The sequence below is a fragment of the Pezoporus occidentalis genome, unplaced genomic scaffold (assembly GCF_034315485.1).
Source record: "Pezoporus occidentalis ecotype Australia unplaced genomic scaffold, CSIRO_AGI_Poc_V1 ctg45, whole genome shotgun sequence".
Taxonomy (NCBI): Eukaryota; Metazoa; Chordata; class Aves; order Psittaciformes; family Psittacidae; genus Pezoporus; species Pezoporus occidentalis.
This window is the reverse complement of record NW_026915780.1, coordinates 4,294,816-4,309,074: the sequence shown is the minus strand read 5'-3', so window position 1 is coordinate 4,309,074 and position 14,259 is coordinate 4,294,816. Positions and strand designations below refer to the sequence as shown.

At 40.8% G+C, this 14,259-nt stretch overlaps 1 protein-coding gene across 4 annotated transcripts in view; it reads right to left on the bottom strand.

The window, feature by feature from the left end:
* Window positions 1-14,259, bottom strand: part of CHST15 (carbohydrate sulfotransferase 15) — a 48,339-nt gene that overhangs the window by 9,029 nt on the left and 25,051 nt on the right. For all 4 annotated transcript variants that reach the window (XM_062635208.1, XM_062635207.1, XM_062635206.1 and 1 more), the window contains 4 exons: window positions 10,081-11,172; window positions 8,988-9,327; window positions 4,832-4,978; window positions 92-248 (listed from right to left, as the gene is read on the bottom strand). In XM_062635208.1, the coding sequence (XP_062491192.1) occupies window positions 92-248; window positions 4,832-4,978; window positions 8,988-9,327; window positions 10,081-10,668 (1,232 nt within the window). In that variant the 5' untranslated portion in view covers window positions 10,669-11,172. The remainder of the gene's footprint in view (window positions 1-91; window positions 249-4,831; window positions 4,979-8,987; window positions 9,328-10,080; window positions 11,173-14,259) is intronic.

Genomic DNA, 14,259 nt, shown 5'->3' with positions numbered 1-14,259 from the left:
TATTTATTTGCATCCAAGAGAGTGAAAGCAAATAAAATCATCATAGTAAGAAATTGTTATTGCATACTTTAGCAATGTGTTCATTGCTCACCTTTCAACAGGGTCTCTCAGCATGATGATCAGTTTGGCGTTCGGTTGGAAGGCATGGATAAAATCCTGGATTAAGAAGGGAGGTTCTCCTTCAGTGCTGTTGTCATAAAAGAAAATCCAAGCGTTGTTATCCCACATCGTTGAGGCGCTGGCCTCCCCTGGAAATTAAAAGCATCTCTGCTAGTAACTCATTTAATTTCTTGTATTGGAGTGGAAATGGCTGAATTTGGAAGTGGTGCAGATTGACTAAAATTGACGCTATTAATTTCAACATACCTTCGTTCTTGTAAATTGATCTAGCTAATGCTCCCCCCAGGGCCAGAACAATCACTCAGCCTTATACCTGTGTGAATGTAGTGATGGGTAAGGCAGGTTTCATGTAATTCCACCTGAAATATTACTGTCCACTAACCACACTGCTTCCTTTTAGTGGTTAACACATGGAAATGTATTTGCTCTGGGCTGGAATGGACTGCTTCGGGTTTTGGCACGTCCTCCAGTGAGGAGCTGCTGAAGACCTGCCAAGCTCTTTGTAGCACTCAAAGGGTTGGTTTTAATGCTCCTGGTCTCGAGAAGTAACTGCTAACAAACAGCACAATTTGACACAAACTAAAGAAAGAAGCAGAAACCACCACACTGGTGGATCAATAGTGTTTAGAACATAAACAGGAGAGCTGGTGAGCACATGGGAAATGTTAAAATACAATGCACTAAGCAGCTGAATTGAGTCATTGTGGTTTGAAATATCCCTTCTTGAGAATATTCCATTATCAGAGTTTTTTTATAGAACTACAATTATTCATGTAGGTGAAGTCAAATATAACTATTCCCTCCCCAACCATTAGACAAAAGGTCTATAGACTAAAGAACACATTGGTTAAATGCCAGATTCTGACATCCTTGGTTTCTGAAGAAGCTCACTCTGAATGTAATGCTACAAGGAGAAACACAACCAGTAACGCCTGAGCCAGCACAAGGTACATGATGCTTCAGCTGCTAAATAAATGATCTGAAAAGATGTTTTGACTTGTGTAATCTTCCCTGTCTTTTTAAGTAATACTGGCATTTATGTGGCATGCTGCCACTTAATAAAACATATAAAGAAGCTTTTTGGAAACTTCTACTCTTTGACAGTCTAAAGAGAGTTAATTCTTGTTAATGAGGTTTTTCAAATCAAAAGGAATAAGATGAGACAACATGATTTCACAGACTTGCACATGACCTTGGACATGATTTCCCCGCTCCTTTTATCTGTTTCTTTCTTGGGAAAGTCCCATAAAGATCTTAAAAGATGGCAAAAAACACAGCATGAAAAATATACTGGCTCCAAACTTCAGCTTAACATAATGTGATTCATTAATAAAGTCTGGAAGTTGTTGGAAAACACATTAATCTTCTGTCGTGTTCATTCTGTCCCTTTTCAGAAGGAGGAGATCAGGTCCATTGGCTAAAGCTGGGTGTCCACAGCTTTTCCATTCTAAATTAATTAGCCAAAGTACTGCCTAATTCTCAGTGGGCTTTGACTTGTCAATTAAAACTCATTAGCCCAGCTCCCATGCTGGGTGCAGCAGAAACACAAAAGACTAAATATAGGACAAGAGCTGAAATAGCAGTACCACAAAAACATCGTGCAGCTATTTCTGTGCTATCAGAAGATGGTATCATGCAAACGGGTATGAGCACTTGTGTACATGGATTTATGGAATAGTGCACTCCAGGGATGAGGGTGACCTTGGAAAGTCACTGCTGTATCTCCGTGACTGGAATGGCTTGACTTAACTGCTCCCTCAAACATGTTTACCTAAATCATGCCAAAGAGTGAAGCACACAACCTCCTCAGGCCATTTATTCGGCTCTAGAATAGTCTGATCTTCCTTCCTGCTCCTCTGCGCTGTAATCTCTGATCATATCTGATGTTCTGTTGGATTTATTCCAATTAGCTCCTATATAGTGACCAAATCTAGGAACATCTGCTTACACGTGTGTTATCTGAACTAAGTAGAATCAGTGCATTTACACACAAATGGGCAGATTCTCTTAACATCACAGATCAGACCGCTCCGTAGCTGCCACCATCAAAGCTCTGCAGGCAGCACACACAGAAAGGAAGACCACAGGCACATAGGCCAGTCATGCTAAAGCATTAACAGAGACTCAAGGTGATGCTCTAATGCAGTTGATCCAGGACAGCTTGGATTCAAGAGGACAAATCTTCCCAAAACAAGCTGACTGTCAAGAATTAAGGGGAGGGAATAATAATAATTAGGAAAACAAACAGCATTCTGGTCTATGCTGGCTCTTATAACTGTAATTTCCTGAAGCAGCCAAAAATAATCCTAACAGTGCTTGTTTCTGCTTTATAATGTAGATTTAATATCTGCAAAAACAACAAACCATAATAAACATGAGATAAATTAATCACTGGAGCAATTATGTCAAATTACTGCAGTATTTTCTCTTATGGACTTAATGAACATATGAATTAGTAAATTGCCTAAAGAGTGGATGTCTAACCTCTTTATTCAGTCACTAATGGATTAACATCATATTGTGTTTTCACAAGACATTCCTCTGAATTTATTATATTAATGATCACAAATAAATAAGTCCTGCTCAGAATGCCCCCGGCTAGATCAGTGCTGTCCTCTTTGGTGCATCTCTGAGCAGATGCTGGGCTTTTGCAGGGGGAAATGCAATTATTACCCACTAAGTATACTATCCAAAGAAGCTGAACTTTATGTAACATGACAAACTACTTAAAGGTTTATAGTTTAATCATTTGTTTTTCTTTCTAGTCATCTGAAATAAGAAGACAGAAACCTGATATACAAACATACCCATTTTAGACCACCTCTCTGTGTTTTACCAAGGTCATAAAAGACTGACTTAATGAGTATGATCATTCAGGACTTTTCCTGTAAACTTAATAAGAAAAGCGAACAGAACCTTAATGAAACAAGAAATGGGACTACAGGAAAACGAAACACAAAGTGAACTCTAGAAAAAGCCGTAACAGGAGGTAAGTAATCAAAGATGTATGCTGCCAATTAGATTAGTGAATTCAATTAGTATAAGCACTTCACCCATGAAAGGACAGGAGATACTGTGAGGAGGAGGAAAATCTGCAGATGTCCTTGATGGCAACATTCTTAAGACCCCATCTTGTGAATATTTAATAAAGCGAATGACAGACTTAAATGGAGGCCAAGGAAGCATTGAGCAAATGTGATTCCAGCCAAGTCTCTGGTTTAAACAAGGTAAGACAGTCACCATTTCAACGTGCCAACAATGTTAAACTTTTTTGGTTAGAATAAGACAAAATCAAGAAGATTCTGAGGGCAAGCAGCAAAATCCATCTCTGTTTCCCACAGAATAGTGACTTCAGGCCTATTTGAAAAGTCTCCTTTCAACAGGGAACTGTTCTGGTGTTAGCAGACAGCAAAAGCAGAATTTAGAAACTCCTCCTGATTTTCCCCATGGGCACTGTGAACTGATGGTAGCATTGACCGCAGTGGATGACCACTCTGTGCCATAGAAAGCAATCCAGGGAGCCCTCCCTAGAGCCCAGTTCTAACCATGGGCTTCCATAAGGTACAATATAACAGCATTTCTAAACCACTTTTAATGCTAATCAGGTAAACTGAAACTGTAAGATTATCTTAAAATAGTATCCTGTGCGTCTAGGTTCCACATCTGGAAAGAAATACCATGCAAGATAGCTCCAGCTTGACTCTATGTTCCTGCTCTTGAAACTTGCATTATCTTTGCTGTTAACAAAGCAATTCAGGGTTTCAATTATTTTTATTTTAGTCCACCACAGGCTACACAGACTGATGACTCAAAAAATAGGGTTCTTTCTTCCCATGTCTGTCTTATGTAGGAGCTTGAGAAAAGCTGCTTGGAGCTATAACTATCTCCATTCAGCTACAGGGTTTCTACAGCAACCACTGTATGTCATAAAATCACAATTAGTGCGTTATACCAGATGCATTGTTACAGCATTTGAACCTGATGCTACAACCCCATGACTACAGGCAAATCCCGTAATGAAACAAAAACAGCGTTTGAAGGAGCCACCAAGATCATTCTTACTCTTTTTTTGTTTGGTTGGGTTTTCTTTTTAAGACTTAATTAAATGATGACGTTCATCAGACATTCACTGCTTACTCAGGCATCTTCTAAGGATAATCACAGTTTTAACAAAGCAAGAAACAACCCTCAAGAAAAAGCCAAAAATCCCAGCCTGGTTTGTGTTGGAAGGGACCTTAAAGCTCATCCAGTTCTAACCCCTGCCATGGGCAGGGACACCTTCCACTAGAGCAGCTTGCTCCAAGCCCCTGTGTCCAACCTGGCCTTGAACTCTGCCAGGGATGGGGCAGCCACAGCTTCTCTGGGCACCCTGTGCCAGCGCCTCAGCACCCTCCCAGGGAAGAGCTTCTGCCTAAGAGCTCATCTCAGTCTCCCCTCGGGCAGGTTAAAGCCATTCCCCTTGGCCTGTCCCTACAGGCCCTTGTCCAAAGCCCCTCTTCAGGTTTCCTGCAGCCCCTTTAGGCACTGGAGCTGCTCTGAGGTCTCCCTGGAGCCTTCTCCAAGATGAACAAAACAATAACTTCTGCACTAATGTCAGGAGCTCTGTGCTGAGAACCATTCACAAGTTGGACAATTCCCCTCTCATGCCACAGCTGCAAATGCTGCCAGCCTGGATCTACAGAGTCGTATTCCAGAGTGTTATTTCCCTTACCAATTACGATGTTGTTCATCTTGCCATGTTCTTTTGCTGCTTCACTCTGCAGCACACCCTGAATCTGGTGCGCTGCTAAGTCAAACAGATCAAGGTAATCTTCCACTGGGTAGCGATCATGAAATCCATCCCTCAGACGAATGATTCCTAAAAACAGTGAAAAGAGAGAAGTTTAAGGAAGGGCAAGATTAACCACTGGTGTGAACCAAGATGGCTTCACTGACATGGCTGACACTGAGACAGTTAACATCAGCCCAGAATTAGACTGATGAAGTGTAACACTCAGATAAATGTGCCAATAATGAAGTAGCTGAGATTGGAGATACGATACGATTAAGCCATAAATTCACAGAGATAGGAAATATCTGAAGTGTTCTGGTTTATAGTTCCTGCATGAATAGCTTGCATTTATGTTCTTCTAAATTTAGCTTTTGGAATGAATATAAAAGACCAGATTCCACTTTCATGTGCACCAATATAAATTGAAGTAATATTAATATTGGACTCCCACTAGATTTACTGTACTGAGAATGAGAACAGGCTCTGGTGCCAAATATGCAAATCAATATGCACTTATCAAAATCAGAAAGCTGTGTAATCATTCATGGTTTTGTCTTCCATAAGTATGAAAACAAAGCTCCACAATAGTGTTTTATTTCCGTCCTCTCCTCCCCTACACTCCAGGGTGTGTTCAGTATCACCTGCTCCCTGCATTCCTCAGCATCTTGAGCTACATCTGTGATTTTTATACTTTTTTTCCCGCTCTTCTATCCAAATCTAGTCTCACTTTTCTATATTCTGTACATACTGCCCACGCCTATCTTTGCTTTCTTGCTTCTTAACACACCATAAGAGAGTTTCTTAAGTGGGCAATGGTCAAGGACAATACTGGGAAGGCGACAGGGTAGGAGGAAACCTAAGAGTATAGAGCAGGAATTCTCATCTCTCTCTTTCTTCTTCCTGCAAGGCCACTAATTATCAACTATGTGAGAGGAAACCTCAGCAAGGGAGTTATTTTCCCCTTTAGAAGAGTGGGATTTAATGAGGGTAGAAGAAAGCTCAGCAGTGAATTATGACTTGTTTTGAGGGAAGGAAATAAAAGTACACTCGTGGTGCTACAGAGTGTCTTGGTCTGTTGCCACTCCACTCATGAGAATAGAAATGGTGGCTACGAGCCAGGAAAGAGAGACAGTCAAGCTGGGACAAAGTCCTGTGGAGCATCAGCCATCCCAGCGGAATGGGAAAGTGGTGATTTGCGAAACAGGGCTTCCCAAGGAGGGCTGGTTAGCTCCAGCTGGAATTAGGCAGTCTCATAAAGATCCACTGAATCAGAGGATGCCACAGAACAAAGAGATTTTCTCATCCAGATAAGTGTTACAAACTAAATCAAATTAGTAGCCAGGAGCATTAGAGTCATATTCATTATCTGGCTCATAAATGAGGTTGTCTCAGTTTCACTTGTTATTCTATTTGTCATATTCTCTTCTTTTTTCTTATTGTATTTTTTCAATAGTAACTATTAGCTAATGCGCTGTTGAGGCAGAATGAAAGGACAAGACACCAGAGGCTAACTTAATCTTTCATTCTCGATGGCAGACAGCCCTAGATGGTCGGAAGGTCAGCTCTACAGATCTTCCTCCCATGAGATCACGAGTTCTGCATTCCTTCCTCATTCTTCAGCTTTATAAAGTCACTTCAGAAAATGTAATATGTAAAGAATGCTCTCTTCAAGGACCTGCACTTGTCCCCAGTGGCTGACCACAAGACCATGCAAGTGGAGAGTTTGTGAATGCCAACACAGAGATAGGAATTTATCCTTGTTATGAAACTATATGCACTTCAGCAGGATTCCTTACACTCTTCTGCCTGTTTGGTAGGTCCAGTTCTGAGCTTTAGCGGGCCCAGTCTTGCTTTGGTGAGGTTGGAAAACACTATCTCCTCCAACGTTAACTCCAAACTTTTAAGTTGAGGCTAGTGTAGGTGTAGAGAACTATTCAGTGTAAAGGATTTCAGCTTAATGTATCAGTTCAGCTCACCCTTTCCTGCCAGTACTCTCATGGAAGACAAAATCTTCCAAGCAGCTTTTGCTGACAGTCCCTGCATCTATACACAGCATTTGCACTGGAAAGTGTCCAAGCCTAAAATCCCTTTTCTTCACTGAACTGACTTACCCCCTTCAGGTCAGGAGGTAATCCTTATCATTTATCTTCAGTCAGCCTCTGACTGTGATGAATGAGTGTTTTCTAATGGGGCTTCAGGGGGCACCACGATGCTTCTCTTGTTTGACTTTGACTCCTCAATTCCCACTACTGCTGTCTCTAGTGCCTCCTAAACTGGGATAAATTATCTCAAAGCTGCATGTTCATCACACTGCTGTAACTTTTAGTTTATAACAAACATTTAGAAAATGTCTAAACCACTTATTTTAGCCATTTTCTTATGGCATTCACAAGGGAAGAAAACACAAACTCTATGAACACAGGACAAACATGAAATCCTGGCTCTGTGGCTGAGCTCTCCTCCTCACTGAGCAATGAGGAACAAAGCCCCATCTGCAGGAGCTCAGAGACTCTTCTGGGCTCCAGGATACAGGGAAGTGAGGTGGAAACGGCAACACCACATGTAGGAGAAAGAAAGAATTGAAGGTATGACCCCAAAACAGAGAACAGAAGCAGCACTGCAGGTGCCCCAGTCCCTCAGACAGTGTCTGTCCTTGCCTTTAGCCACAGCACTTCATCAGAAGAGAGAGTTTCTCATTTCAAAGCTTAGAAAAGCACCAAAGGAAAGCAGTGATGCAAAGTCATCAATTGTCTATCCCACAGAGCTAGGTTTTAACTTGTTCCAAAGGCAGTGTCTTCAGTAAAGCATCAGCAAATGAGAAATAGAAGTGACAATGTCACTGTAAAATAACTAGGATCTTTCCCTTGGAAATAGTAATATCACTGAAAAGCCTGTGATCTTTGATACCAAAGTCATACAAAGTGAGGGCATAATTGCACTTAACAGCTAAACCAGACAGTGGGAAAATCCAAAGCCTGGGTGGAATACAGCAAGAATTATACGGATCTGTATTTAGAGGAAGGCACTAAGCACATAGAAGTCAGGAATTGAAAATGGGTGTTCTGCATCTTGTCTGGTCTCTGACCACAAGACTGACCTTCCTTGGCACCCAGGGAGGAGAGAACAAGGACATACACCCTTCAGCTGGATAAAACGATGCTCTCACCCCACTGCCCTCAGACACCCTTAGAAGGTGCAATCATGAGGGGTGCATGAGTTTTGCTCCAGCAGGCCGTAACCTCAGCTATTCCAGTCTGCCTTCAGAAACGAAAGGTCACTTCATGAAATATGGATGTTACCCGGGAAAAGAGCATCAAAAATACATGCAGGTTCCTCGGTGTGAGGCAGCTTTCTCATGCAGAGCACCTTTGCTCTTCAGTGCTTGACTAGAGCTGCAATGCTAATGAAGCTCCTACCACAAAGCACAGTTGTATTATTTACTGAACCGTAAGGACTGAAGCCACCTACATTTCAAATACTGGCCCATCATTTATGCATGTCAGAAGGGCTTTACAGGATTCTGCAATGCAAAACTATCACTGCTCTTCCTTAAATCTCCCATCACAATTGAGTTGCTCTTCTTTCCTGCTTTTACAAGTTCACAGGGTTGGTTTTAGCCAATGGTTTTATTTTTTCCTTAGGCTTTCCAAATGAAAGTGCATCACCTCAAAAAACCAGGCTGAAGCATACTGAGAATTCGTCACCTGGATTTTTCAAAACTGTTCATAGAATCATAGAATGGTTTGAGTTGGAAAGGACCTTAACAGCATTTACTTCCAACCCCTACCACGGGCAGAGACACTTCCACTAGAGCAGCTTGCTCCAAGCCCCTGTGTCCAACCTGGCCTTGAGCACTGCCAGGGATGGGGCAGCCACAGCTTCTCTGGGCACCCTGTGCCAGCGCCTCAGCACCCTCACAGGGAAGAACTTTTTCCTTATATCTAAGCTAAATCTCCCCTGTCTGAGTTTTAACTCTAGTGACTTCAAGGGAAGACAATACAGAGAAAATCCATAAACATCATCCCAAATATATACAAGAAATATCAAAGTTTAATAGAAACAACTCATCTGGATGCCAGAGGACACATTTACTCACCAAACCGTTTTCTTGTCCACCAGTGTGGCTCTTTGATTGCTGAGAACCGAACATCAGGGTGCAGCCTGAGCCGGTCATACAGGTCGGTTGTCCCACACTTGGGCTGGCCAATGATGTAGAAATGGGGGAGACAGCGTAGGCGGTAGTGCTTGTCCTTATAATGGTACAAGTGGTTCCAAAATACCTTCCTGAGGTAATCAAATATGGTTCGAAAGCGCTTTGAATACAGTGCATAAGAGTTTGTTGCATAAGGATCTGTGGTTGTGTTTCCTCTGTACTCTTCATACCAACAAGGATTCTTGCTATTTGGAAGGAATTTATTAGGAATTACTGAAAACATCTGCAACATAAAGAACAACAATTTCAGTCAAGGCAGCAAAAAAGTTGACAGTTATACTTTTCTAACTTAGCACAGTAAGAGGACACAATAAAATCACTATATGGCCATTTTTAACCCTTATTTTGTTAACTACAAAGCCAACCTGTTTCTTCTGATGACACCAGAACCAAATCCTTTGCAAACAGTTGGATTAGGAGACAAGAATAGTCGGAAATCCTTTGCTTTTAAGGCCAGAAAGGACCTCAGTAATCCCCCAACTCCCCTGTAACCCTAGGATTTAATTTTTAAAGTCAACCACATAATACTCAAATCAAATTAACTCACAGCTTTTACCTTTAAAGTACAAGGTCTGCAATGACTGGATTTTCAGGGAGGCACACAGGTAGCCAGTTATTAGAAAGGCTCTTTTCTTATTTATCATTTAGGTTGACAGGCAAATTTAAGTCAGAATGATTTTGCGTGAGACAAGGTGAAAATTCAACGAGATTGTACAGCTGTTGGAGAGCTGCCTGGTTGTTGTTTTAGGTGTCAAAGCCATTTACATAACCCACCTATTTTGCCCATGACTCAGAAAGATGTGATCTACATCATCATCTTTTCAGCTGTTGTTAACCAGGAGGCTCTAGATGGTTTAAATCACCATATGAACATCTGAGTGGTCTCACTTTTTTTTATCTGATTTGAAGATGGACCCAAAAGTCTTGAAATAAGCAAGTATAGAGCAATCAAAGACACACTTCAATTCATACTTACATGTGGCTCTTGTTTCCTCAGTTCTTCTGAATCAGGGCGCTGTCTCGTTATAAACTCTATCTTTGAAGTAATAGTGTCAATAATTAATTTAATGCTTGGATAATCCTTTACGTATGAAATATTCATTTTAGAAGGCTGGTAATGGTCTTTCATGTCACTAAGGCTTTCATTGTCCATTAAGCTTGGATTGCTAGTAAAAGCTCCATAATGGAAGGGAGATGGTATTAACAAGAGGCCGTGTTTGGCTCCAGTCAGTATGTAGGATGCCATCACTAGAGTCATTATAATCAACCCAAATATCAAGCTGCATAGCTTCCCCTTCCTCAAACAGAAAACTCCATTCCAGCTTTCACTGTGATCAGTCCTTACTTCCAAAACTGCAAGCAACTTCATCTGCTTGCTATCGGTGTACAAAGGGATCTTACTTTCTTCTTTGCAAACAGGACACTTCTGGTTATTATGATTAGGTCCACGGCATCTGAAACACTGTCTGTGCAAGTCATTTGGCAATAAATGTATGCAGCAATTAATGCAATACCTCATATTACTACTGCTAAACTCCTGTATTAATGAGCCAAGCAAAGCCATGAAAAGGTTTCTGAAGCAGATGAGTCATCTTCTGTAAGTCTGAAGTTACTTAATTCCTTGAGTTTACAGTTATTAGTTCCTGATTACAACTAATCAGCAATGCAAAAAGACAGGCTCAAACCAGAATAGGTAAAAGCACTCAAAAAAGTGACATATGTCCCATAAAGAAAAAAAAACCAAACCAACAACCCCCCCACAAAAATAGACGTAGTGTAGTTGTGGTTTCCAAGAATTTGGCTCAGCAAGAGGAATGTGGTGAAGGAAGAATCAGCTACAACAACCAGCTCAAGTTTTTCCCATCGAACAAAAGGAGAAGAAAGAAAAATTGTTCCGCGGTATGAAAATATGCAAACCGTAAAAATAACTCATTGTCTTCTGATTTACGCTGGAATGGGCAAGTATGGGTAGAAATTCCCAGGTAGACTTAAAGCAAGTGGGCTCCAAACTGGAGTGCTGCTCCTGGAAGCTTCATCTTCCCAGAGACAAAGATTTGCATCATACAACCTAAAAAGGCAAAAATACATATATACATACACACAGAACAGCAGACAGAATATCTACATTCAGCTTCATTCAAAGCCACAGCAAAGTACCAATCTACCTCCAGTAATTTCCCAACTGTATTTGAAAGATGACTTCTATTTGCCAAGTATATTAATTACAGCACTCACGATATTAAACCCAGGAAACGTTTGGCTTCAAGTTCAACAGTGAGCTGCCCTTTCTTTTCAATCACCCATCTGCTCACTTCAACAAAGAGCTGCTACCACAGGTAACAGTACAGAAACTCCCTCAGCTGCTCATTAACCTATCCAGCGGATCTCAGTCTGCTTCTTAAATATGGAAGTATTCAGTAATATTGGTTCAAATATTTACATTCTATCTGTACCTGGGGACCTCAAGTTAACTGTCTTGAAATGGAGTAGAACCCTAGTTAAGAGCACAGAGGATAAGGTTACAGTCTTCTTTCAAGTGTGTAAGATAAAAAGCTGAACAAAACCCCCCAAAGTTACAAGTAAAATTGAAGGGATTGAATAATAGACACGGGCAAAGGCTCACGAGAGGATCTCTGGTTTCTGGACCAAATGTTTCTGGGATGGGAGTAACTGCACACTGCAGTCACCAAGGTACTTTCAGCGCTACTGGCCAAATACGTTTTGAAAACATAGTACTTGATAAAAATGGCAAATGGTGTTACTTAAATGAAATGTACCAACACTGCTGCAGCTTTAAGGCAAGACCCTGGATCCAGCAAATCCTCTTAATGGCGTGCACTTTAGTACCCGAGAGGTGGTGCAGAAAACATAGGAAGTGATGTCCCCTTGCTACAAGGCAGGCACCATGGGCAGGGACTTGAGCACTTGTGGGTCCCATGAAGATGTCCACATCCATATAGACCAGGGGCTAAAGCAACCTGTGCACAGGGTTTGTGCCACCCTCACATAAATACTTCAACACCATGGTGTCTTACAGCCAAAAAGTAACCAGAGCTCTTTAAAGTATTTATGGCCTTGGTTTGAGCACATCCATGCTTGGGTTTCCAGGCAACATTCAGAGCAGAGATACTTGAAAATCACAAACAAGTTATCAGCTTAAGGATGGTCTCATTAAAGCATTTTTATGCATAGTTCCTCTAGAATATCTTTTTCATGGCTTATAAACACCTTGCTGGTACAACCCACATTTTAAGGTCAAAATCAGCTTCTCTGCTTTGAGAAGCTAGATTATCAAACACAAAAGTTCACAGATAATGTTATCTTCTTCCATATATTAGAAAATACTCTGATTTTCTAAAATTACTTTTCTGGGGTAATTAGACAGGAAATGTTTTAAAATAATCGTGAATAATCAGAAGCAAACCAATAAACTGGCATAGGGTGAAGAGAAAAAATATGGGGAAAACCTAAGGACAGTAGCAATGCTCTGACAGGTAAATCCTTCTTTGGTTTTTGTCCCTGATAAAGACAGAACTTCCCTTAAGCCACCGGGAATGAAGACACCTTAAGGCTCCAGTGCTGTGATGCTCCTTGTCCATTCCAATGTGGATGCTAGTGAAAGCAGCTATCCAGATCCCCTCTCAGCACCTCCATTTCCTCAGCATAACCCAGGACTTGCTTTGCTACAACCCAGTATTAACATGAGTAATTACCCTGAAGGTTCAATGCACACAGTTTTAACCATATGCTGATTAAGAGTCTCAATATTGCTTCTGAAGAACAGAAGGACTGCACCTTCTACATAAAATATAACACCTTATTGAAGATAAAAGCAGCAGCTGAAGGACTTGGAAGAATTTGCCTGAACAAACAGTATCTTTTGCCCAGAAGACTAAGGATGATTAAATATGAATTATGTAGAATTATGTGTTAGATTAAGTTAATCCATGTTATAATTAACTTTGCTAGACCAGAGAACCAGCTCACTGCTGTATGGGATATCTAAAGGTCCAACATTCACTTTTAATACTTAAATGAAAATACATTTTCCAAGTCACTTTAATCGAAATATGAAATAAAAAAGAGATTTGACAATTCACACTTAGAAAAATCAGTGTGCTATCACAGTAACATCAAAACATCCACACCATTATGATTCTCATGTGAGTACATTTGTCCTATTTTAAATACACCTCAGTAACCATGTACAGATTTTCTTTTCATTACTTTTTGCCAGTGGCTCCCTCCTCTGGACCCACAATAGTTGCTCCTTCCCTACAAAAGTCCATCTTTCTTTTTAAGGCTCAGAAACAGTTTTCTTCTGCATTGTTTCCAGACATCTTTCTGTTTTCCCTCTCCTACAGTGCTCTTCGTTCCACCCAAAACAATCTAACTTGGCTCATGCATTTGCACACTTACGTCTTCAGCAGAATTCTTCCTATCTGACTTCATCCCTTGGTTCCTGAAAAAAAGGCTTACTTCTGAAGTGCACATTTGTGTAATGTCCAAGACACTAATAACAAAAATAATTTCTCCTGGCAATACAGAGTATACAGAAAGGGTCCTCTGAGTACTCCTACAAGACATCAAATCATAGAATCATAGAATAGTTAGGGTTGGAAAGGACCTTAAGACCATCCATTTCCAACCCCCCTGCCATGGGCAGGGACACGTCACACTAAACCACGTCACCCAAATCATAGAAGTACAATCATTAGAATCATAGAATAGTTTGGGTTGGAAAGGACAACCCCCATGTAATGGGACTCATCATCACTAATGATGACTGCTAATGATAAGTCCCAGAATTTGGCAATTTTGCCTTTAGCTCTCTCAACACTTACTTTGAATTCTTAAGAAACATTGCTATAATCCCAGATAATAAGTCCTCATTCATTTGCACTAAAGTGTCCAGATCAAACGAGGCCGTCACTTCAGATCCTGCATTAATCATCATTATTCTAGTGTGGTTTTTGCATGAGACAAAGTGCTTTTGTACAATTATTTGTATTCTTGATGTTTTTCCCACCTAACACTGTCACTGTTGGAGCATTTCTGCAATCAGAGCAAGCACGCTGTGTCTCAAGGACTCAAGAGTCATTATTTAGATAAATACTTTATAAAAGTATTTGCCAAATATCTTCCTACGAAAAAA